The sequence below is a fragment of the Dicentrarchus labrax genome, unplaced genomic scaffold (genome assembly GCF_905237075.1).
Source record: "Dicentrarchus labrax unplaced genomic scaffold, dlabrax2021, whole genome shotgun sequence".
In the NCBI taxonomy this organism is placed as follows: domain Eukaryota; kingdom Metazoa; phylum Chordata; class Actinopteri; family Moronidae; genus Dicentrarchus; species Dicentrarchus labrax.
Genome location: NW_026136701.1, coordinates 1903246 through 1930184, shown reverse-complemented (window position 1 = coordinate 1930184; position 26939 = coordinate 1903246). Strand labels below are relative to the sequence as shown.

The following is a 26939-nucleotide window of genomic DNA, read 5'->3' as shown; positions in this document are numbered from 1 at the left end:
CCAGTGGATCCTCCTAAATGTTACACACTTAAGAAGCTAATGATCCAGATATTTTTCTCAGAAGTTGGTTGAGACCAAACCAGAACTAAAACAATAAACAATATTGGAGCTGCATTTATCAGGTGGATACAACCTCAACTCAAATTAAAAAATAAATAAATTAGTCCCATGTAGTTAATGTAATGTGTAATTTGGCATCTGTTTTTCAATATATCAACTTCATAGGGAGATAACATGTCAGTGTCAGTTGTTGCACTGCCCCCAAGTGGCTAAATCAATGAATGCAGATGTGATACAACATTATCGTAAGGCTTGGTATTTGAGGGTTAAACCAGTCAAAGACTTTATGGAAAGCAACGTTCTGGCATCGAGCCAGCGGCTGAGGTACAGTAGCCAGCATCCTTAAAACCTCAGGTTTTATGAGGCAGGAAATCTATAAATAAAAGAGCAATGCTAGGGTTAGCTGTATTTAAATGTCTAGCTTTGCTCTTTTCTGCTCTGACTCCACTTTGTTGTAAAGAGGGCTCTGCTCTGTGGCCGCTAGCCTCATATTGATAGCCACACCAGCTCACTGATGCCCATGTGGCATGTCAACAGGACACACTGCCAACACCACTGAACAGACAGTTTCAGGTTCCTATATATATAATATCCCGTTTTTTTGTTATAATATGAAAAGTAGCATATTTCAGCTCTATCAGACACTAATCCTACTCTGCACACCTTCCCTCTCCTCTTCCTCTCTAACGTCCGTGGCAAGATGCCAATCAGTTAAATCCTCCCCAGCTCCCTCACTGCCAGTCAGCCCTCTTCCCTTTCCCTTTCCCCTCACTTAACCCTACAAGTCTATGTGTCAGCCACGTGAAACGCAGAGTGAATTTTATTGATTCAGGAGGTTTTAACTCTCCCCCTTTTTTAATCATCTTGCTGGTCTGCACCAGACAAATTCAGGTCAGTCAGGAGACACTTAATTCCTCAGAAAATTGAAACTTTACTAGAGTGAGACATTTTTTCCCCTCTTTTTGTCTGTCTTCCTCTAGGTGTCTCTACCAAGGTGTTCTGCCCTATGTCAGGCCAGTCTAAGAGGATTTATTGCTTACAGTAATGAGTTCAGAGGGATAAACATTGGACACAGTGAGAGGTTATAAATGGCAACCTCCACGGCTGGAAAAATAAGCTAACATGGAAGTGCCACAAACTGCAGTCCCTCTGATGGCCACTTGAGGCTGGTTTCAGGAGTGAGTCAGTCTTCATAAAGCCCCATATTAAAATGTCCATCAATCAGTACAGCAAATTTCCCCATTCATGCAACACGTCATCCCAGGTCGTCAAATAAAGATGCTGTTTCGTCATATCCCTCTCCGTCTCATACTGTACTCAAGCACAAGGTAACCTTAATTTCGGACATTGGGCAGGCAGGCTGAAGAATCTGAAGAATGACGGAGGTCTGATCTGAAGCAGCGCATGGGTGATGGCAGCGCAGAGGTGCTGGCACAGGGATCCTGGGGCATAGGGAGGTAGATTAGCCGGGAGCTGGCAGAGTCAGGACGATGGCGATGGCCAGAACTGACCACACTAAGCTTCACAATGGCTATTTAGAAACCTATGTGTGACATCACTCAGACTACATTTATTTTTAATTATACAATGTAACGGTTGTTTCTCTGTGCTTGCAAAGGTAATTTGTTGAGCTAAACTGAAAAGTTACCAAGAATCGGCATAGGGATTGTAGTGGAATTTACCGCTGCAGGTTACAAGATTTGAACTTAGATCGCTACATTGTCTATGGAAGCCACCTCTTGCATTCAGCCGGTACACATCCTCACAAAACTCATATCTGAGGGGGTAAAATTTATTCAACTGCGTAGGTGATTAGTTTTCCATGAAGTCACATTAGTTTGTAAAGAGAAAGCATAGGGTTTCAAATTCAAAGTAGCCTTAGAATTCTGCACAGTGAATGCATTTACAGCTTACATTTCTTTTGTGTGTTTAATAACTCTTTGAGGGAATGAAGTCCATAAAATGATTTGGTCCTTTTTGTCAAATAGCTTTTTTTGATTTATATTCTCGAGTTTTCCACTCTAAAATCCACTTATTCCCCTCACGTGTATAGGCCTGTAGGCACAGGCGCATGGACCCACATCTACATGTTAGTCATCTCCTTTCCATTATCTATCAATAGAGCTGATTGGCAGAGAGTGAGTTGTCTGTGGGAAACGACAATATGTTATTTTCCCACAAGGTCGCTGGAAGGGATGAAAGAGTTGTGTGTGTTTGTGTAGGCAGGGGATTATGTGTGTTTGTGTATAATGTGATGCTTTTTTCTCAGCTATCAAAACCTCCCCCATATGCGTGTATGTGTATGATATATGTGTGTCAGCAATTATGTGTATACTTCTGTATCTATGATTTGTTGTATTCCCAAAGCAACATTATGTAAGATTTGGTATTTGGTACCCCCAGTTGCAATCCCACTGTGGTTAAATATGGACAGCTGTACTTTTGTTAAGTTTACATTAAGTTAGGGCGGCTGTGGCTCAGAGGAAGAGCGGGTCGTCCCCTAGACGGAAGGTTGGTGGTTTGATGTCCCTCTTTTTTTTTTTTATACCCCAAATTTCTCCCGATGTTGTGTATTAAACTAACACATTCACACACATGTGTATGAATGAGTTAGTTTCTGTTCAATGGACTTTAGTAGAGTATACAATTCCATTTCTATTTACCATAATTTGCAAAAAGCCAAACATCAAGCAAGTGCAACAACAGCAGACAAAGCAAGGAGTTAACACTACTGACTAATCCAACGGCAATTATTTCACCAAGCTCTTACCAACCACTAAAAGCATTTAGTCTTTCCGGCAGCTTCTCTCTCCTTTGCTTTTCTCAGCTTCCTCCGTCAAAGTCCTCTTAAGTCTCTGAGTCTCTGCTATTAGCTTTGTCTATAGAAGCTGCTGAGCCCTCTTGCATGGCTCCAATTCTGGCATGCCACTGCACCGCTCTCTGTCAGTATTCTTTCCCCTGTCCTAGGCCTGAAAACATACTTTACCAGTGGTCCAAAGCTCCACTTCGGAGTTTGCAGTATAAACACCTGGGTGGCTGTGGCTCAGAGGCAGAGCGGGTTGTTCCTTAATCGGAAAGTTGTGGGTTCGATCCCCAGCTCCTGGTGCCACATGTCGAAGTATCCTTGAGCAACATATTGAACCCCAAATTGCTCCCGATGCCATGCATCGGTGTGTGACTTTGCCATCACTGAGTGAATGTGTGTGAAAGGGTGAATGTTACTTAGTGTAAAAGCGCTTTGAGTGGTCAGAAGACTAGAAAGGCGCTATACAAGTACAGGTCCATTCACCATTACACCAACAATCCCCCAGTCCTGAGCGTCTGGGGCAGTACCGCAAAACCACAATACATTTTCTCTATCAAATATGTTCCAGTCTCACGAAAATTCTTGACTTAAGTGTTACGCACTTGTCCTGACCCAGACAAAAGTTACAGTGCAAGAACAAGCATAATGGGTGCAGAGTGGGAATTAGTCTCTTGCAGGCTTCTTTTAAGGGTTTGTGGAGCCTGAAATGTCCAATTTCACTGCAGCTTTTCTGAAAAATGACATTCCATATTGCAATGATTTCTATTTAGTTTAGCATTTTTTGCAATAAAATCGTTTTTGTATAATTCATAAAAAATTAAGGCAACTTGTTCTAGTGAGAATAAAATTGCTTGTAGTTTTGGTGACGTATGGCTCAATATTTTGCGATCGCAACATTGCAACTTCCTGGAGGGATGAGCTAAAACAGATTAAAATCAAAACTAAATAAAATAAAAATCTCGCCAGTATATTCCTTGCAATACAGCGGCCATGATGCTCATCTTCAAGTTTAGTCTTCTACTTGAAGTAGAAAGATCCTCTTATTTCTGACGTACAGTACAGAGCAACAGTCAAGCTCAGGAATGTGAAATGATTTCAGTGTCATGAGAAAAACTGAGTTTGATATGTGTATGAATGTTTCTTGGTACAGTTTGCGGCTACATTTCCATATCAAAGTGGCTGTCTCCTGCATCTCTCTCCTGTGCATTCACAACAGATAAGCATGGAGAAGAATGGAAATTGACCCTCCTCTGTGTCCAAATCAATCAGCGAGTGCTGCATTCATCAAAGTGATTAGACATCAATAACCAAATATGCTGCCCTTTGAAGTCTCTGCTGTGAGGAATTAATATATCAAGATGCAGTCACGGTTGCTATGCAACAGTAAGGGTTATCCTGACATCATGCTTGAGATGCAGAAATGTAAATTTTGAACTTTGTGTGTCAATGTACAGTATGTATTCCTGGTTGAGTGTTACAGTTACTGACAGATACACCATAGTTTTCTGAAGCATTTCTGAAGCCTTCTTTTCAACAGAGCTGTGAGTCCATAGCAATGCTTACAACACAGCAATGGATCCCAACATACCCACACAGCTTAGACCAAAGAACTCAAGTACCCCATCATCACCATTATGCTCCAAATGTGTTAATTTGAATTAATTTAAAGTTGGATGTATGAACCATTAATCATATTACAGTGAATGTAATAGTTAATGTTACATTATTTTTATACAGTTAAACCGTCAATGTTTAGTTTGGTCTGTGGTCAACCACATGGACTGGTAAAAGCTGGATGTTCCATTACTTCTACTGATCTATGTAAACAGTTCATCCATTATTTTTAGCCATTTTTTCTGCTCGCTTGCTAACTATTTTTCACACACTCTTAATTGCAATACCACCTAAATGGATTGCTATAGCCAGTGACGGCTGGTGGTGAGTTTGGGTGGGTGGGCTAACAAATGCATTACACTCATCAATACCTCAAACAGCAGCAACAGCAGCCACAGTAGCATCACATCAAGTTACAGCAACAACATTGTATACTTTATTATAGCAAATGCTCTCTCTCTCTCTCTCTCTCCCTCTGTACACATCAGCACATGCCAATTGCGCTATAACTACATTATAGAAAAGTACCAGCAACAATTTGCAACACCATGTACCAGAAATAAATCTACAAAACCAAAGCAAAAATAACAATATATGTAGAAGAGAGAGTTGTTTCAGAGCTTGGGCATACCTTATTTAAAAAGCAGCTCACATCGACGGCCTTTCTGTGCCGCAAACAGGTTAATCACCATGTAATGAAGTCTGCTGATTTTTGGATGAAGTCCCACTCAATGGACAGCATAGCCAGTGCGTTTAGCCTGTCCTGTCCCATTGTACTTCTAAGAAAGGATTTGATCCTCTTCAGTGTACTGAAACACCTCTGACTCTGCAGATGTAATGGGGGGTGTGATGGCGATTTGTGTTTAAGAAAAAGTGCTCCGAAGATTAAGACCAAGCAATGACAACTTTTTGCTATTTCCAATGTGGCTCGTGCTGCATTCATGTTTCCTAACGCCCGCCATTACTACGGTTGCTCACTTCCCTCTCTCCATGTTCTACTACGAAGCCTCACTGTACTGTGGCTACTGTGCTGTGATTGGTCAAAGGTCACTGTACTGTGGCTACTGAGCTGTGATTGGTCAAAGGTCACTGTACTGTGGCTACTGTGCTGTGATTGGTCAAAGGTCACTGTACTGTGGCTACTGTGCTGTGATTGGTCGAAGGTCATTGTACTGTAGCTACTGTGCTGTGATTGGTCGAAGGTCATTGTACTGTAGCTACTGCGCTGTGATTGGTCGAAGGTCATTGTACTGTGGCTACTGTGCTGTGATTGGTCGAAGGTCATTGTACTATAGCTACTGTGCTGTGATTGGTCAAAGGTCACTGTACTGCAGCTACTGCGCTGTGATTGGTCGAAGGTCTCTGGCCTTTGGGCTGAATTAATTTATCCCAAATGGGCAGCATATGAAGGGGGCGTGTCACGACACCTGTCAATCAAAATTGAATGGAAGCTTATGCTACTTTACTTGGGCTGAATACATTAAGCCCATTCACAGGAAAATCCCAAGACATATCATATATCCTGGGTTTTTTCTGTCACTGTTTGGTGCTGTGGCTGCTCTAGGTTCCACTGGGTGTCGTTTAAAAAATTACCAGTACCCCTTAAAATGATACCAATACCAATAGAGTACGTCACTGGACTTTTATCACGTTACTTGTATTCTCAGTTTTTTTCTTAAAAAATCCACATTTTATGCAATTACAGGTGCATATAACTTTAAATCATTTTGGTGGCATCTCTGCACACTGACTTTCCAGCTCCATCAAATACACCGTACTCCACTTCACCACTACAGATGCTCTGTAACTGATAGCTATACCTCCTTGCTGTAGCTGCAGTAGTGGCCCAGTCACACGTTGCATTAACTCAAAGAATGCTTGCAGTGATTGGCTCCAAGCAAAAACTATAATTAAATTAAATTTAAATTACTAAAAAAATATAATTTTTTCTCTACATCTGGGCACAAAAAAAGATCGAATGCAGGTCTCATTTCACAGGAGAGGTTATAATACTACTTGGTACTAGGTTATTTTGGGCAATAACAAAAGGTAAGGGTATAGAGTACAAATACCCAGTCCTAGTTGCTATGGTACCTGGGTCAGGTAAGAGGTCTTAGCAATACTGTTACACAAACGTCGTCACTGTGTCACCTAGTATTGTAGTAGTCAATGACATTTATCTCGTACACCTCAAAGAAGGAAACAAAAACAAATTTAAACGTTGCCCTGTATTCTCAAATGGTAATGATTGATCCACATTGTTCTATATGCATATGCAGCAACTGCCTGAGATGTAACAAAATTATATTAATTTTTTTTATTTTATTTGCGATATAGTCATTTGAGGAGCTCTATTCTGTAATGATTTCATCCCTGTCTCTCTCCCTTTATTACTCTGCAGACTCTCGACTATGAGACCAAGAAGTCATATACCTTCAAGGTTGAGGCGTCTAACGCACAGCTGGACCCCCGTTTCCTTCATCTGGGGCCTTTCAAGGACTCAGCGACAGTCAAAGTGAATGTCCTGGACATGGATGAGCCTCCTGTCTTCACCAAGCCCTCCTACTCTATGGATGTGTATGAGGACACTCCTCCAGGGACCATCATTGGCTCTGTGACAGCTCACGACCTGGATGCCAGCAGCAGCGCTGTCAGGTAACAAGGAATTCATTAGTCTGCTGCATATAGCCACGGTCAAAGTACACAGATAACTTTAACATTGTTTTAGTGAGATTTGAGATTTAGACTTTGTATTATTTAGTTTCCAGCCCTGGAGCCAGTTGCTCCAGCTCTTTCAGACTTAGTCTAGTACTAACAGAAATGTTTACTAAGTAGAGATTTAAGCATCATTATATTAAAATACGTTGCACCACACATACTAGTTCTTAACGATGAGTTGGTACTAAACCAATGTGGCTGCAAATGAAGCCAACACGGAAGTAACAAAAACTGCAGTTCCTCTAATGGCCACTTGAGGTTGGCTTCAAAAGTGAGTCAACTTCCATCAGGCTCCAACTGTACAGCAGATATGTAATGACTTTCTTGCTCTTTAAACGACGTCACCTGACTTTTGTTGTAAATCATTGTTTAAAGTGGACAAATGATCAGCCTACACATGAATTAGACAATGCATACAGGTAGTTCGAAAAATAATAATAACAACTTTGCTTTAAGATAGATAGATAGATAGATAGATAGATAGATAGATAGATAGATAGATAGATAGATAGATAGATAGATAGACTTTATTAATCCCCAGAGGAAAATTGGGTCATCATAGCAGCCAGGTACATTATAATACAATAAAATACAACAATAGAATAAAATACTTAGAAAAGATTTTAAAAAAAGATAAATAGGTAGGTAAGGGGCAAAGAGTTGTAATAATAATAATATTATATAATAATATTATAATAATATAATAATAATATGTGCATATAATATGATGACTGAACAGATATACATGTATACACATAGATATTATACATTAATATTGATATGATGTAAACATGTGTCATATATTCAGCCTGTGCAAGGTGTGCATACATACATACTGTGATATATATACACAATATATATATAATATGTACACATATATATAGATATACAAGATATACATACAATAGATAATATCTTATATATTGTTATATAATAATAATAATTGTAATATATGATATATAATAATAATATATTTTATAAATATGATATATAATATCAACATGGTTAATATCACACAATAATAACAATAACACATATCACATATGATAGTATATGATGAAGTATATGTTCCACAGGTAGATTTAGTCCAGGTCTGTGATTGTGGCTCTGACAGTGGAAGATGAGTTATAGAGTCTTATAACAGAGGGGAGGAACGATTTTCTATATCGTTCCTTAGAGCAGCGGGGATGAATGAGTCTGTTGCTGAAGCTGCTCTTTAGCTTGTCCAGTGTTGTGTGGAGGGGGTGGGAGGGATTGTCCATGATTGCCAGCAGTTTTGCCAGCATCCTCTCCTCCACCACTTCCTCCAGGGTGACAAGCTTCAAGCTAACAACAGACTCTGCCTTTTTAATGAGTTTGTTCAGTCTGTTGGTGTCCTTTGCCTTGATGCCCGCACCCCAGGACACTCGCCACAACAGACTGATAGAACATCCTTAGGAAGTAAAGCCGGCTCATGCCCTTCTTGTAGATGGCCTCTGAGTTTGTGGACCAGTCCAGTTTGTCAGACACACAGTTCTTCAATCTCACAAACTGCGGTCTGCCCGTCAGATAGTCATCGATGATAGTCGATCGATGAGGGGAGCACCCACCTGCGCGTTCTCCAGTTTGGCCTTCAGCAGTCTGGGCTGGATGGTGTTGAAGGCGCTGGAGAAGTCGAAGAACATGATGCGGACTGAGGTGTTGGGTCTGTCCAGGGAGGAATAGGCCTTCTGCAACAGGTAGATGATTGCATCATCAACCCCCACATGAGGTTGATATGCGAACTGCAGGGGGTCTTGCGATGCGCACACTAATGGTCTGAGGTGTGCCAGGACCAGTCTCTCCATAACTTTCATGATGTGAGAGGTCAGAGTCCCCAGCCTGTATTCCTCCAGTGTCACAGGACGTCCTTTTTTGGGCACTGGGACCAGGCAGGATGTTTGCCAGAGCACTGGCACTGTCTGAAGATGCAGACTGAGGTTGAAGAGGTGCTGGAAAACTCCACAGAGCTGGCTGGAACATGCCTTCAGTACTCGAGGGCTGATGCGGTCCGGTCCAGCAGCTTTCCTCTGTTTGAGCCTCTCCAGCTCTCTCCTCACCTGGCTGGATGTGAAGTGAAGTCCAGATTGGGGGGTGGGGTATGTTGTTTGTTCCCCCCAGCTTTAATTAGTTGTAACGTTCTACTGTGTCCAAGGTGAATATCATTCAGTCATTGTGCACACTAAATCTGATAGTCATAAGACAAAAGTAAACATTTAGATTGAACCTCGAGATTTAAAGTTAAAAGTGACAAAACAATCTCACCTCAGTTCATTTTGTAGTTGCTGTGGAGCTTTTGATCGAAAAGTCCATCAAGTGCTGTGAAAAAGGATAATTTGAACATTTACAACTTGGCAACTGCATTTAGGAGCTGAACTGAAGCTATTGATCATAAACTTGTTCAGCTCATGGACTTATTTGGTCAACTGTCTAGAAATGCTTTAGGTCAGCAGGATGCCTTGAGGGACAGAACTTGTGTCTAGGTCACCTACATTTTGACAGCACTCAGACACACAAGCACTGTAATTACGTGTAGGAAATGAAAGAAAATAGACCCGAAGACTTGAAAACACACGTGTATAGGGCTGCACAGCTAGCACTCTCCTGTGACACTGTTGTGGTGAAAGCATATTTTTCAACTTTAATTTCCAAGCATCCAGCACCCACCCAGTCAATGTAACTTTTTTGTCCTCTCAGGTGGACTCATGTGTACTGCTCTTATCTCTGCAGGTATTCCATGGAATGGCACACAGAGTCTGACAGCTGTTTCGATATTGACACAGTTGAAGGAACCATTTCCACGAATGAATACCTGGACAGAGAGACAGCTGTTCTGCACAATATCACCGTAGTAGCAACAAAAGTCAGTAAGTATTCCACATCAAGCACACACTGCCAAGAGCTGCTCATCCAAAAAGAAAACAGTGTCTGTGACATAGTATTATTACATTTATTAACCTCTTAAGACCTGCCCTAACTTAACCACTCCTGTCTAACCCTAACTCTATCCCTAACCCTAACCCTAAGCACATCGCCAGGTGCGTTTTAACAGGTTAAAATCTTATTGATGCTGTTTAGGGTTGCCATGTTTTCAGCACTAGCCAACCAATGTACTGACACTGTAACTGCCTCACTATGTAGTAGTTTTCATTGTTAGTGACAGAGTCTGCCTTCCCTCCATGCAATTCAAATTCCGCACCGATGCTCAATCCATGCAGAATTAATTGTTTAACCTTATATATATATATACATGTATGTAATGGAATGCTGTTTAGGAAATTATGATATATAATATGAAACTTGAATATTCAATATATTGGAATGACAGTCTGCTTGCTTGCTTCAAGACATTCAAGTCATGCCCATTCAAGGTGGAAGGGCACATGCCCCACCAGATTTTTGATATATAATATGTTATTATTGTCATTTTATATTCAGGCCCGGTTCTACGAGGGGGTAAACATAAAAATGCTCTTTTAGTAATAATTAGTATGTATCTCACCTCGTGTGGTCATATAGCTCAGTAATTAATGTTACACAACAGCATTTGCATTGCATTGTGTTTCATGGATAAAACATGAGAGACATGCTACGTTTGCCAAAACAGAAAGTTGGATGAGGCTATGATTAGCCCTGGTAACCAGATGTCTCCGTCATAAAAAAAGCAGAATATTTAGTATATCTATCCGTACTGTCTTCCGTTTTGTCATTATTAGAAGTTGGTTCATTGACATAAACAGTAGGTGGCGCCAATTCTTCAGAAAAAGGGGGACACAACAAGAAAAGTTAATGCAAAAAACAGGATGGAAATATGAAATTTGTGTTAGTGTGATGTATAAATATGAGGAAGCTCCCATCAGATCTGTGTGCAGAGATCATGGATATATTATAGAGCCATGGGAGCGATGAGGAGCAAAAACACCACATCTGTGATTTGAGTTAAATGTTTACTACGTCAGAACTTATTTAGAAAATGTCTTTCCATCTCCTATTAAAAGCATTAACTTTTTAACATAATACACGCAATAGCCACATAATAGCCACCTCTTTGTAAAATGGAGGACATTTTTAAAATTTGGAATCTTTTCTAATCTGATACTTTCAAAATATGCTGATGGAAATACAGATAGTGTTTATTATTTCTCATTAAGAGCCATTGGAAGTCACTGATTGTTACCATGGGACCATGGCTCTTAGTTCTAAGTTAGCCTGTGGGTATGCAAGCTAACTTTTTAGGCTTTAAATAAGTCAGTCTGACTTGCATTAGACTAATCAAAGACACAAATTAAGACTACAGACCAGTCTTATGCAGCTACTATTAATAGACTCACTACAGGTGGTCAAAACCTATAGGATCTCTGGTTGACAGCAATGAGGTTGACATTTATTTATTTTATATCTAGCCCAAAATCGCAAGGTTAAATGTAGGAAGGGATACAGGTTCATCATTTGTGTCCATGCCTCTATTTATATGCATTGGTCGACTTCACCGTTCTCCCAGGATGTTCACAGGATGTGAGTACTCATTGCTGTGGGGAAGGAGAGTAAGTCCAAACTTTGAAGTAAGAAATAAGTCCAACCTTCAAAGTTTAGACTTACTCACCCAATTTTGAACACTGTCACTTGTGCACTTAGATAACTCTTAATCCACAAAATGTATTCTGGTTTGTATGTTAAAGGCCCCACCAATGTGTTTGTAAGTCCAATTCCTGAACTAACAGGGCAGCTGTGGCTCAGCGGGTAGAGAGGGTTGTTACTAATTGCAGGATTGGCGGTTTGATGCCTAGCATGGGTGCTGCCACTGCTGGGTAATGTGCATGTGTGAATGATAGGCAATTTGTAAAGCTATTTGGATAAAAGTATGATATAAATGTAGGCCTGTTGACTAGAAAGCATGTATAATGGTACTTTTCCCTCATCGTAAAGGTTTAGGGTTTTTTTATGGATCACTCAATGCGTTGTACACTATATGCCACACTCACCCCATTCATACACACTCATACACCAATGCACAGCAATTTGGGTTTCAGTGCCTTGCTCAAGGACACTTCGACATGCAGCAAGAAGAGCCCGGGATCGAACCACCAACCTTCCGATTAGTGTACCCGCTCTACCTCTGAGCCACAACCGCCTGCTGTGTACACACCCTTGATTAGTGTGCCAGCTCCTCCTACCAAATTTGCATATTGAGAATGGGGCAGCATCGAGCCAAGAGCACATATTAATACCATGTGTGAATGCAAAAGCCTGTGGGGTTATTATCCATCATCCAGATACAGATTAAATATTAATACTACAGTAGGTGGAAATGTGGTCTAAAACTAATGCAGACTCAATGTTCAATGGAGCATGTAAAATCTTTGTTTTTGAAAAACAAATGACGCTTTTAATCATATCACAAGATCTCTGTTTGCAGATGGAGTTTGTCCAGTTGTCATAAAAAAACTGGTATTTCCAATTTTTCTGAGCCGTCTGAGGAGGTTTCGTCCATGTTGGCTTAAAAGCTACGGTTGAAAGTTCATTCTTAAACTGCCGCAAACCTCAAACAATGTCGCCACATAACTGTTCTAGTTTTTGATCATACTACAAATCACTTTAGCTGTTTTCATCTACTAATAAAGGTCTTATGGTAATAAGTGTAATCAACCGTGTATTTATTTCAGGCCACTTGCCTGGAGTGAACAAATATCAACAATTAGTGCACGCTACAACATTTAATGTACATACTGAAAGTATTGATACATTATCAAAACATATTAAAACAAACCCTTGCAACTGTTTAAATTCTGTGTTAAGTGTTCAGTTGCATACTGCTGTCCTCCTCTCTCCCCCATTCCTCTGCACGTTTGGTTGATTGGAGTGCAGCTGCAGCTGTGGTGGAAACTAAATTTAGTAAATTTGAGCAAGCAGCTTAACTCATGCAGACTGTGTATGCACCATATGATTTCCTCCTGTAAGCTCCTTGAGGAGGCAAACGGTTGCCGAGTCACAAATCTGCCAAGCCTCCTCATTAGACAGAGCAACAACATAAACCCTCGGAGTCCCTCACCGTCCCTTATAGAGAGAAACACAGGAGTTTGTGAGTTAAATGGTTGGATGATCCAAAATGATTGAAGAAGATTGTCTGACAGGGGTTTGAGGTGAGGTTAAAAACACACAAACAGCTGGGCATCATGTGAACGGTTGATGAGTGTCTGACTCCATCTAGTGGCCAAATCTGATGTTTCCAACAGAATCTGAACACAGCAGCAGCATTTTAAACTTTGGCTAAATAATATGTGCAAGTGTTTCAGACATAATTTGGACATAACTAAATGTTGAGATGTAAAGAAATGTTTGAAGCCCCTACTTTTTTAAAGCCCCTTGCAGCCAGTGTTTATTTTTGTTCCTACAGTGTGCTGTTTGAATGCTGTATATGCAGAGTTTGACACTAGAAGGATGTTTTCACATTCATCTGCTGAAAGTTTAAAGTTTCTCTGTGCTCATTGAAAATCTGATTTTAAGGGGCGGGGCCTAGCAGCAGGATTAGTGACACAAATAGTTAGGAAGTCAGTCCTGGTCCAGTATGCAACTTGTACAGTGTGATGTAGAAACTTGAAGCCACCAGTGCACATCCACTGAGAATGGACTTCACAGTGAAGTAGGAGACATCTTGTGTCCAGCAGGGAAACTAGAAATCAACAACATTTGCATATTCAGAGATTCTGGAAGTTTTAATGAGGTAGTAATTTTCTGTGCTGGACTTTGTATGAATAGACAACAAACCTATATGAGATCCAGCTGGAACTGTGACAGGCACTGGGTCATCATCTTACATCTCATTGTCATCCTCTCTTTCTCTCCATCAGCTTGTCATTCTCTCATTTTTCTCACTCTGATCTTCACCCCTTACATTCACTTCTTCTCCATCTTACTGTTACTGAACTCTTCTCTCTGTGAGTTCATCTCTCTCCATCACTTCCTCCAGACAATTATTTAGCATTTTTAATAAAGCTGAAGACATATTGTAGTTTCTTTTACCCTTACCTTACAATTTCTATGAGTAGGGCGGATCAAGTCAAGGTGTGAAAGGATCGCTTGGTTAAGATCTGTGTTTTATGTGCTTGGTAACACAGTAATGGCTTTTTCAGTCAGCTAAATTATTCTCACTTTGACAGTCAATGGTGCATTTGTTTTTTTTTGTGCAGACTCATGATCACATCTCAAATCTATGTTGGAGAAACTTTTAACACTTTTAAATATGTTTATTGTGAAAAATGTTGTGAATAAGCTGTCAGCCTCAACATTCACTAAGCATTACTGATTCAAATGCAACATAACACTGTTTAACACTCAAGAGGTGCACCTGTGTAAGATTTGGTTAACTCTAACACAAACACACACACAGTCCTGAGGAAGCAGATTAGCTCATGATACCCAAGGATGTTTTCTTCCAAACTTAGCTTTGATGCTTATTGAGTCATGAATATGTAAAAGGTAACTTCAGTATATTTCAACCTGGACCCTATTTTGCCATACTTTTGTGTCTGAGTGACTAATGGGGACAACAACTTGCAGCTGGCAGCCACGAAACTCGCTCTAATGTAATCCCTAGGGGCAATTGTACACCATCAAAATACGTCCACTAAAAGTGCTTGTTTTTTTTACCACTGACAGGCTCAGATTGTTATTCTAAGTGTCTGAAAACATAATGGCAACTATCCCTACAGTGAAAGAGCATTTTGCTAAAGAGTAAGATCCTTGTTGTATAACCAGAAACAGTACTCATATTGCAATGTTCTAAGCCAGACAAAAACAGTCATTTTACTAGCTCATCGTACATTCAAACAACCTAATAGACAGAATTTGATAGAAACAAAATAAAACTCACCAAAACCGTCTTGGTTTGTCTTTCTACCGTTCCAACAATCAGCAACTTGTGTGAATGTTGGTGAAATAGTTTTTTTTGTCAATGGAGTCTGGTGGCTTTGAACAGAGTGATAGAACTGCTGTTCTATAAGGCTCCTACGCATTCATTTCATAAAAAACTCTATCTCTGTAGGGATCCTTTCCATAATGTTGTCAGACACTTAGAATAATAATCTGAGTCTGTTAGGCAGAAACAACAACTTTTTGTGGATGTACTTTGACGGTGCGTAATTACGCTCACGTTTTACTACTGCTGGCTACAATACTGGACCAGTTTCAACACATTTGGCACTTATGGAAATAATAATAAAGTTATCCTTTAATATTAAAGAGAATACCTAGATTTGTTTTCAGAGGCTTTAATGTAACTTAATGCATAAAACTAACATCTCTGTTAAAACCGTAGATTGTCAGTGTACTAAATGACACACAGGGTGTACACTATCTTTTTTTTAACCTTTATTTATTCAGGGAGGGTTCACTCAGAGGAAGCCTATCTTTTGCAGGAATGCCCTGATCACACTCACACCTGGAAGCAGCTCAGTACAACCACAGTCTGATCCACTGGCCACTGAGCTCCACTGGAGCAGTGGGGGTTAAAGGCCATGCAAGTCCTGCTCCTTCACTTAACCCACCCAGATTTATCCTGTCCCTAAACTGATGACCTCTCGGTCACAGGCTTGCTTCTCTAACCTTTAGGCCACCACTGGTCCCACTTTAGGCTGTGTCACTCATATATGACCTCACCTGACCCTTACAGACAACCCGCTGCTGTCTGCCAAAGTGACGGTGACAGTCAACGTCCTGGATGTAAACGAGTTCCCTCCTGAGCTCGCGGTTCCCTCAGACACCTTCGTCTGTGAAAACTCCAGAGTCGGACAGGTAAACTGAACTTTATTTCTCTATATTATATTAAATATTTGTTGGAGCTTTATTATTTAAATGTTATGATTCACTGTGTCAAGATCTGAGTTACCTAATGTTGTTGTCCTTCACTCTCGTATGATCAATTCAAATAGTTCCAATACTCTTATTCAGATAAAGACTGGGTGAAACAGTGCTGCATGGACCCCCAGAATAGGGAAGGGGAGAACATTTCATTTTTCCTTGATGACATTTGCCCTGCCTGCCTGCTAAACAGACTCTCTCTGTTTGCTCCCTGACCAGGTGATCCAGATAGTCAGCGCTGTGGACAAGGACCTCCCTCCTGTCGGCCAGAGGTTCTTCTTCAAGTCCCCCAAAGAGCTTCGCAACAGAAACTTCACTGTTCGAGATTTTGGAAGTAAGTAAAGGAATAAAAGGGAAGAAGACCATGGTTACAAGTAGTTGTATTGTATTGTGACTACTTTACTTCATTAGCAAAGTACAAAGTATTTTTGCAATAACAATGTATCAAATGACAAAACAATGTGACAATGTTAAAAAGGTGTTATGCAGTGACCCCTTTCACATTGGCTGGTTCTTTTCACCTGACATTGCTGACAACCAGCAGAAGTGCAGCAAAGAACAGAAAATAATGAGAATCTTTGTGAGCTTACAATTTATGGACATTACCAGAAATCAGACTCTGGTCTTGTGGTTTTTACAACATATCACACCATGAAATTCTGCTTAGACCATTTGGTAACAGTTTTTATTACAAAAAGAAAACATTTGCTGCTATTTAACATTTTATACTACCACTCCCTTCCCTGCTGATTGAAGAGTGCGCCTGCCTCTGTTGCATCTGGAACGTTGCTGTGGGACGATCAGCTTTAACAAATCTTCCCCTGACATATTCTGTTTCCCCCTGCAACACCTCACCAACGAGCATTGTTAGATTTTTGTACGCTTGTACTTATACAGACAGCATCACATTTGATAGAGTCAGACACGCAGGCCTACAGCCACTAAGGGGAACTGGAGCGTGTGTGTCTGTGTGTGTGTGTGTGTATAACAGGAACAAGGTGCCTTAATGGTCTCTACCTTGTCAAGCTACATCTCTGTCCAGTGGAGGGAGAATGGATCTTTTCTGACACACGCACACACACCTACACACACACACACACACACACACACACTAAAACTGTGTCTTCTTTTTTTTCCGATTCTGTGCTCTCTGTATATGCTGCACCTCATCTTTTTGCTCTCATGTGGAATATTAAAGTCACTCCATGACTGATTTGTAACTGTCTGTTGTGAAACTGTTTGTCTGACTGCTTTCTTTCATCAGTCTTCATTGCAGCAATGTCAGCATGTTTCCAGCTCTCAACAATCATTCCTTGCTAAGTCCCGCCTCTTTTTGGTCTCTGCTCAGTTAAGCAAGCCTCAGTCAGAACCTCGACAACCACATTTTGAGGATGATTAAAAGATAAAAACTACCTATAGGCTATATAGTCACATCTTAATTTAGCAAATGTTAGCAAAATGCTAGCTAACTAGCTTGCTAATCTACATATTTTGTCTACCTGCCCAGGGACAACAGATGCAAATAAGCTGTTAGCTAACTCTGGTGCAATTACTTTAATTCTGTGTTGTCCCTGTAAAAATAATCAAATAAAAAATAAATAAACAAAACATTAGCTAGCTAGTTACAGAGTTACAGAGCAAAAGTCTAGCTAATCTACATCAGTCTTTATAGCTAGTTACATCTGAAAGCTAATGTCAAAAAATCTCTGGCTAGCATTTTGCTACAGAGCACAGTCTAGTTAACTAACAAGCTAATTAAAGTCAATCATTAATTTCCACTCCCTCATTAAAAGTTAGCTTTGTTTTGCTAACGTTAGCTAAATTAAAGATATTTTGGGGGCTTTTTATGTCTTTATTTGATAGGACAGGTGGAGATAGAACGTGGGCCACTGCAGTAAGGACTCAGCCTTCACACTTCGGATGTGACTTTAAATGTTGCTATTAACTTTTAACCATCCTCAAAATGTTGTAGTCTTTTCAACATAAAGCCTAGCACAAAAGGGGGGGGGACTTAGGAACCGTAAATTATCTTGGAGAGAGTACAATTTTATAATATTCAATACAAATGACTTCCAAAAGTACAAAGTACAGAATTTTCTTTGACATCTAATTCTTGGTGGTAATATCCTCCACCATGACAATAGTTATTTAATTTGCTTTCTAGATGCTTCTGAGTTTTTCAGATAATTGCTCACATGAATAAAATACTTATAACCTTCTAACCACAATTCTTTCAGTAAGCACTTGCTGAGTGCACTTCTTGGAATCTAAATAACCTGCTTCATGCACACACACAAAACGTGTGTCTGTTGCCCCAGTGGGAAGGCATTAGTTTGCGGAGATACGGAACAGGCAGTAGTTTGACATTGAAACAGCACAGTAGAAAGTAAGCGGGGTGATGCACTGACCTTCAGCTCTGACAACCAATTTTTTATCTGTGCGACAAAAACTTTTCTACTGAAAAAATAGTCCTACCTACAACCCTGTCTCTTAGGAATGTTGTTTAGGCCTACATATTACTAAATCATTTTCCAAATTATGTTGTGATGACATTGCTGGCAGTCAATGTTTTTTTCTGAGTGAATTAAGTGTTTCCTTATTGTGTTGCCATAAATCATAACCAGGCCAGTACAAAAATGAATTTTTCTAAGAGACAGGTTGCATCAGAAGGTTATTCAACAGTAAGGGAACCCTAAAACAGAGCAACTTACCAGGTATTTTGACAGATTTTTCCATGCAGGGACATATATGTCTTCTGGGCTTTCTAATAATAATAACTGAAACTTGAATGTTGTCTTGGCTTTTTGTGGAACATTTCATGTCATCAGTTTTTCAACAACTTAATCCAGTAAAGTAGTTTCCCTTCTGTAAAATTTAAAGCCAGTGTGTAGAATTTTGGAAGATTTCTGACAGTTATCTCAAAGTAAAGTTCATGGACCAGTTTTTGTCATCATCTTGGACTGTGGTTGGACTGTGGTATCTGGTTCTCAATTAATGGTTGAGGCTGATCAGATTTACTTAGCCTCCTAACAGTGGCTGTGAACTGTATTATTATATCAAAATTAAGAATGTGAACATTACAATTTGAAACACAGCTAAGGATTTCACAAAGACTGTATGATTGTTGGTCATCAGTTTCACCTGGGAGTGCTTCTAAATGTCTGTAAAACTAACCTCTATGTGTGAAACTTCCATTTGAGTCTGTGCCACTGAAAGATTTTAAAGTCTGGTGATATTCCATATTTTTCTTCCTCTCATCAAATCCCATGTGCAGTGCCAAACCAACAATGACTACATCTATCTCATTCCTCTGAACCATGAGAGCACTCTCTAGGGAAGTCAGGAGAATGTGGTACACATTGGTGGTTTTGGTCTTCACATGGGACATTATGAGAAATGTATAGAATACTGCTAGCCTAATCCTTCAGTTAACTGTAAATGTAATGTAATTTTTAAAGTGGAAAAGCTAACACTTTAGCTATGCTTATACTACATGCATTCAACTGCTTGTGCCAGTGAATTCTTGGTATAACTTTCAAGAGGTGATCAGATATATCAGATGTTGGTGTGACAGCAGTGAGGCAGTGAGAAAAATGACTGTCAGTGATGTTACACCATCCTCTCATGGTTTCCAGACAACACGGCTGGCATTGTGACTAGACGCTCTGGCTTCCAGCGGCGGCTGCAGGACGTCTACGTTCTTCCAGTTGTGGTTGAGGACAGCGGTTACCCTGCCCAGAGCAGCACGGCCACCCTCACCATCCGAGTGTGTTACTGCGAGGCAGGAGGCTTGCTGCTTACCTGCTCTGCGGAGGCCATCTTCTTGCCTGTGGGCCTCAGCACTGGAGCTCTGATGGCTATTCTGCTCTGTGTAGCTCTGCTGATTGGTAAGATCTTTCTTCTATAACTACAACACATTCAAACACAAAAACACTGTTTGGTGTGAGACAGATTGGTGACAGACCGTCTTGAGACATGTAAGTATTTCTTTTAGGTCTATGTACTGTGACAAATCTTTTGGTTCTGATTGCTGACTGCCATGCACTTAATTAAATTACATGTTTCTTGGCTCTGATTGGACAAAAAGCTGTTTTTAGTGACCTACTGCAGCTTTAAATAGTGAATTATTCATATAGTTTACAATTTCAAAATGTGTTTCTGTTACAGCCTTGTGACCTCTAAAAGAACATTCTTCCTATAGTAATTTGAAAGGTTTCTGGCCCACAGCTGATGATGAGGCATTTTACTAGGGAATTAAAGCATGTGCTTTAACACTAGAGGGCAGCAACAAGCCATGACACACATCATATAATTATCACAGAGAGCAAAAAATAAGTAAACCAGGAAACCAGCCTACCACTTAATTTTTGCTTCTGTTACAGAGAATTGCATAACCGCCTATCCAACCAGAAGTGATAACACTCACAAACACAGCTGTCATTTTGTGTGTGTACTTGTGTGTGTGACATTACACATAAAAAAATTAAATTAACGCAGTTTTGATTAAGTTCTTTATGCTGCTCTCACCAACTAATTCCCAATAGTGAGAGATGCATTTAGGTCTGTCTCAGTGTGTGAGTGTGTGAGTGTGTGTGTGTGTGTGTGTCTATGTGTTTCTAGGTGTGTGGTTGTGTGTGTCGACTGATTGTATGTCCTGAGGGCATTGTGCTTTCTTTATTGGTATCCTCTGTGGAGAGGGAGGATGACTGAAAGAGGACATAAAGAAGGAGAATGGAGGATGGGCTAATAGCTGCTAACACATAACATCCACCTTTTCCTCATGCCGGACAGGGAGAGACCTTTCCTCATATATATCAGGATGGCAATGTGACACTTTGCTGTAGAGGAAGCTGGGGGCGTGAAGGAATCCCGTCGTGGTGTTAATTACCTTCGTGTGTGACTAACGTGACATGTCTAAAAGGAGTCAGTCTTGCCAAAGAAGGTTCCCTGAAAGAGAGATACAGTGGAAAACTGCAACTGAAGACATTTTTAGAAAGCTGAGTATCTTCCCTAGGGAATGCCCCTTGGCAATCCCTATTGTTTTATTAACTTTCTGTTAGCTCTTGTTACCTTCAGGGCAACACTAGAGTAGTCAAGTGGCTATGACCAAGATAAAACACAAAGATCCAGACAATAGATGTTTTTCCCAGCAGCCATTTTGACATGTAAACTCAAGTGTTAGCGATGATACTAATTAAGGTTCTGTTCCATTCAGGTCAAACAGAGGATGCTTGAATCGTTAGCTATGTTGGTTAACTGGACAGGCTCTTTTACACTGAATGGAACAGAACCTTAAACAGTATCATTGCTAACCTGGTTTACCCTACTATTTAATGTCAAAATGGCTGCTGTGAAAAGTGTCTATTGAAGGCCATTAGGCCTGCACTGAAGTACTGTAAAAATAAGTTTCATTACAGATCAGTCTGTGGGTTATTTCTTGAGTTATTAGTGAATCATTTTGTCAATAAAATGTCAGAAAACAGAGAAAAATGCCCATCACGATTCCCCAGAGCCCAAAATAACATCTTCAGATTGCTTTCTTTGTCTGACCAACGGTCCAAAACCCAGTATATATAGTCAGTATACAGTGATGTAAACAGGGATGGGAATTGATAAGATTTTATTGATACCAATCCCGTTAATGATTGGTGCTTGGTCCAATTTTTTACCGATTGCCTTATTGATTCTGGATCAATTTTCTGTGTGGACAAAATGTTATAATAACAGGATATTTACCCTAAGTAATGGGCGTGCTGTTCAGTCGGGAAGAAGTGGCACTTGTGCGTAGAATTGTCAGATACATGGCTTCCCTGGTATTTAAGCCCATGTTGTGTAGAAAGATGTTTCAGCCTATTGCTGGTGTTTCCATCCTGACTTGAAATAATCATTTTACAGAAATTACAGCTAGCACTGTTGTGTTCTTTCTTCCTGAAATGAAACCATGCTTTGGTCCATTTCTTCCTCTCCACCATGACGCCCTCTTGTTGCAAAGTATGAAAAGGAATTGATAAACTCGGATGCACATGATTCCGATGGATTGAACAATTTGGAACCAGTTTTCGATTGCTATCCCTAGATATAAACCAGCGAATAGCAGCCAATTCTCACATTTGAGGGGCTGGAACCAACCAGTGTTTGGCATTTTAGCCTGATAAATGACCTAAAAAGATCATTAACTTATTTTCTGTGTGTCACTATTCTATTCATTAAGTACTTGTTTTAGCACTAGATAATGATAAACGGACAGGACAGAAAGAAATATATGTACAAAAGCCACAACAGTTGGAATAAAATGGATAAATGTGGACAAGATTGACAGAAAAGAATGAAAAAGAACGTTTTAAGTAGGGATTTTAAAAGATGACTGACTCCTGGGGCAGGCAGTTAAAGCTCCAAGTATAAAAGCCGATTAATTATTTTGATTTTCTAACAGGATTTTGACACTGCTAGAAAGGTGTTCTCTAATTCAGACTTACAAAGGCTCAAACGGTCTCAGGACTTTGGGACCAAACTTTGCTGACCCTTAAGGAGTATGGCATTAAGACCAATCCTGAAGTTAGCAGGAGGCCATTGTAGGTAACTCTGTCACATAGTCTGGGCTAAAAGGGCTGCAGCTCTTTGGGCGACAGCTGCTGAAGTTACAATAATCCAAGCGTAAAGAACAGAGACATACGTGACCTTTTCCAGATCAACAGAGAAGAGGCAAAGTTGAGCTTTTGAGGTCTTTATTAGCTGGAGGTAACATGACTGAACTACCTTTTTTACCTTGTATGCAAAGTTAAAATTTGAATCAAACACTATGTGAAAGATTAAACCAATTCTACAATGATTCAAATCAAGTGCTAGAGAGCAAACAATCCCTAAAGCATTATTATGGTTTATTACAACTTGGGTATTATTTTTGTAGCTATAGCCATAATTTCGGTCAGTAATCATATTACCCACCAAAAAAAATCCTGACATCGTATCAAACATATATACAATGAAGCCAGAAGCAGACAAAACAAAACCAACCAACATTTTCAAACTGTCAAACTGAACGTTAGTGCACCTAATACTTCTCAAAAGCTGCAGTTGGTATTGTTTTATAAAATGGCTTGAATATTACAATCGTCATATTTTGTCATAAGTTATTTTTATAGAAGTTACCTACCGCAGCTTTAACCACATTACTCAATCGTACAATCTTATTTTTTCAGAGAGAAATTATGGTCGAAAGTGATACCCAAGTTGATATTAACCACAGTATTAATTCTTTAAAAGGCATGCAATGCACCATTCAAAGTTGGCCCCTCCTCCCGGCCTGAGCGAGCCAGAGAGAGTACTTTTGCAGTTAATCAGAGAAATAAAATATTATTATCAGCAGCACAATTAGACACAGCCACACAGCAGCACAATCCTGCGTGAAGGAGCCATATTTCTGGATTTTGTCTGAATGCAGCTGAAGCCTTCGGTCAAACAGGCATTGATACACAGACCTAAAGCTTATTATGCAACAACAGTGTAACCTGCTCGCTGCTTTTTATAGTCCTTTAGAGTCCTGACCTCAGGGCTGCAGGGTGTCTGCAGATACAGACACCACTACACACTTCTAGTATTAGGGGCATTATGTTTGTATGAGTCTATACATTGTTTTAAAGAAATTCCTGCGTAGGGGTTAGGGTTAAGTATGATCACCTTAAAGAAGTTACCTGGGTTTCTGGATAGACAGCAGAACAGACTGTTTTATCCATGTAGAAATGAACATTGTTAAAAATATCTCTGTGCTTTCATATGTCATCATCAAGGTATAGGCTTTTGTAAATCTAAACCAAAACTGACCTGTGGAAAACCTACTTGAACCCTATGTGCATTCGTTAATTTACAAAATAAGAGACCTAATCCAAAAGAGAACCAAGTTAGATTACATCCGAACAGAATATATGCAGAAAAAAACTGCGTTGGATTAGCATAAAGTAGGAACATATGTAAAGGTGAGATATGGATACTCATAGAACCCATTTTCATTCAGATATCTTGAGGTCAGAGGTCAAGGGATCTCTCTGAAAATGGCCATGCCAGTTTTTCCATTGCCATAATGTGACTTAAATTTGGATTATTGACATGCTAGCATGACATGGTTGGTACCAATGGATGTGTTAGGTCATCTAGTTTCATATGATACCAGTATCTTCACTAGCTCTGAAACGGAGCCCGCTACAGACTCTGAAAGACACGTCTAAGAGGTAAGCATATTGGTGTGGCACTAAGGGTGGCCAATCTGATCAGGGGCAGCCAGTGCCAGGGCAGGGCTCCCCTCTGGAATTACCCCTGGCTACAGGTATTTAAAAAAATCCAAAAAAGAAATAATCTTACACACATCAAGCCTGTGGACAACAAACAAAACATCAGTAGGGGAGAATGGGGTAAGATGAGCCATTTTTCATATTTAGGATCACTACATCAAGGCAATCATAGTTTTGTCGCTAACTAATATCTCTGCATATATTTCAGGGTGTTGTGCATCCCTTCAAACAAACAGAATGAGTGTAAACATGACTGTTGTGATAATATAGCATGTCGAAAAAAAGAGGTCTCGTGGCTCAACTTAAGTTGAGCATAGGAGCGGGGTAAGTTGAGCCAACTTACCCCAGAGCTACCATTTTGACTTTATTAGGCCTCACAGCTAAAATGGTGCACTTTTATGCTAGGTTTATGAGCTCATGTTGTAGCTCATAGATACCACAACTGATCTGATCTATTTTGGTCTAAACACAATTCTCATGAAACTTATGATAGACTCAATTCACTTTCAAGAGTGAAAAATGATTTTTTGGAAATAAATATCGAACCACTTTACCCATGTGGTTCTTACATTCACAGACTCCATGAAATGATGCCTTCCTCCTAAATATTTGGTCACATGATCAATGTTTTTTACCATTTCCTAGCAACAAGGGGTGGCTCAACTTACCCTTTGGCTCATCTTACACCACTCTCCCCTACTGATGTTTCATTCCAGATGACATAACTGCACATACAGTTACATGGTACATACTACGTCTTACACCATGAGTTCTGCTCTGTTACATTAAAATACCAGCCTGAGACCTTGCAAAAACATGACCCCAAATTTGCAGCTCTAGTTTCATTCATGGTGAGCTGCTGGAGGCCAGATTAGTATTTCTTACTACAGTTTGGCTCCTATATGTCAGAAAGAACCTTTCTGCTACATCACAGCCTGGAGAAATTTCAGTAATTTACAGAGCCAACAGCCCCACCTCCTCCTCCTCCTCCTCCTCCTCCTCTCCTCACAACACTAAATAAATCCTACTCTAATGCTAACACAGCGTTATTTCACCAACTGCAGCATGGTGCTGCTGATCCTGCTGAATCGCAAACCATGATTTTACAATATTCTGCGCTTTTTATTGCACATTGAAAAGTAAATTCCTCTAAATTGTCAGTTTTGTGTACATTTCTTGTACTTGTAAAACCATTTAGTGACATGCTCCAGCAAACAGAGTATTGGCTTTAAACTGTATCACAGAGGAAGCCAATAAACGGCGTGTGGCTTGCAGTGGATGGATTTTTCACAGACTGCATGTGCTCTCGTTTGAATACCTCTCTGGCCCACTGTAGTTATTATTTCTGTTAGTTCCTTTTCACAACCCTCAGATGCACCATACGGTATGTTTTCCTTTCCTCCAGCAGCAAGCAGTTCACAAAAAAAGCCCTGATTCAGGCACAAGATGGTTTTCTATTAAGTCTCCCAAAGAGCTGAACATGCTGAAACATCAATATACTCGACTACATACTAGCAGCCCCCATTAACCCATGACCTTGTTTAGTTTCTATAGCACATAGCCCCGAGGGGATGCTGTGTTTCCTTTCCTGTGCACCGATGTGCTTCACAGATCAGATGTTTTTTCATGGATGGAAGTGAGTGATGGGTGGGCATTTCCACACTAAGGACAACATAGCAACACATCTGCATGCAGGGTCTCCAGTGAGGACTTTGAGCATCAGACTTGGGGGGGTATATCATATATGGGTCATGAGGTCTTTGATTATTGGCCCTCTGTCTTCAGTCCAATACACTGTCCTGTCTTCCTTCCATTTATGTTCCCATAGTGATACTTTAAGATGGAAGCCAGAATAAATAAATAAACACAAATACTGTTGTGTTGTGCCCTGAACCGCAAGTTTGAACTTTCTGCCTCTTTTGTGATATTCTTATATGTAATTGAGTCAGCAGTTATCTTAAAAAAGATGGGAAAAAAACAAAAAAACATTTGGTATCTATGAATATCAAAGATGTGCACACATCACGTCACAAAAAACAAAAAAAAATTTTCAATTTTCAATTTTCGCAATTTTCCAAAATCTTGATTTTGACCATTTATATAAGTGTGATTGTTTAAGCGATCTAAAAGTATAAAGTACAAAAAAGTTGTTATGTTAGTGTGTAGTAGATACTAGTAGTATCTTTGAACTAGATTTAAAGACTTTTGACCAATCTGAACAAATGTCATGGCATCTTCCCTTATCCTACTAAATATGGTCTTTGGGCCATTCAGAATTTAGATAATCTTAAAAATAAAAGCCATAGAACATGTTTAAATCTGTTGCTGAAACACACAGTTTCAACTGAAATCTGATGTTTTCATCACGAAGACATGCATTAATAAGAATTGTGTTTCACAAAGTTTATAAAGTCTCACTCAACAACTCTTATAATTGTGCAATTCTTTAAGGGAGTCTGGGAATGTTGCAGTTACTAGTTCATCAGTTGAAACTGTGTATTTGCAAACATCTGCTACATATCTTGGCAGGTAACAGAGCCCAAACACATAATTTGCATTACAGTGAACCAAATAAACAGTGT

The 26939-nt window shown here is 39.9% G+C and overlaps 1 protein-coding gene and 1 long non-coding RNA gene across 2 annotated transcripts in view; one reads left to right on the top strand and one right to left on the bottom strand.

Moving 5' to 3' along the window:
• Nucleotides 1-26939, bottom strand: part of LOC127370261 (uncharacterized) — a 273222-nt gene that overhangs the window by 66645 nt on the left and 179638 nt on the right. The gene's annotated exons all lie outside the window — the stretch shown is intronic.
• LOC127369751 (cadherin-12-like) overlaps nucleotides 1-26939 on the top strand; it is a 104850-nt gene that overhangs the window by 71505 nt on the left and 6406 nt on the right. Inside the window, exons 8-12 of the mRNA XM_051411425.1 lie at nucleotides 6882-7135; nucleotides 9947-10083; nucleotides 15885-16006; nucleotides 16292-16406; nucleotides 19708-19959. Coding sequence (XP_051267385.1) covers nucleotides 6882-7135; nucleotides 9947-10083; nucleotides 15885-16006; nucleotides 16292-16406; nucleotides 19708-19959 — 880 coding nt within the window. The remainder of the gene's footprint in view (nucleotides 1-6881; nucleotides 7136-9946; nucleotides 10084-15884; nucleotides 16007-16291; nucleotides 16407-19707; nucleotides 19960-26939) is intronic.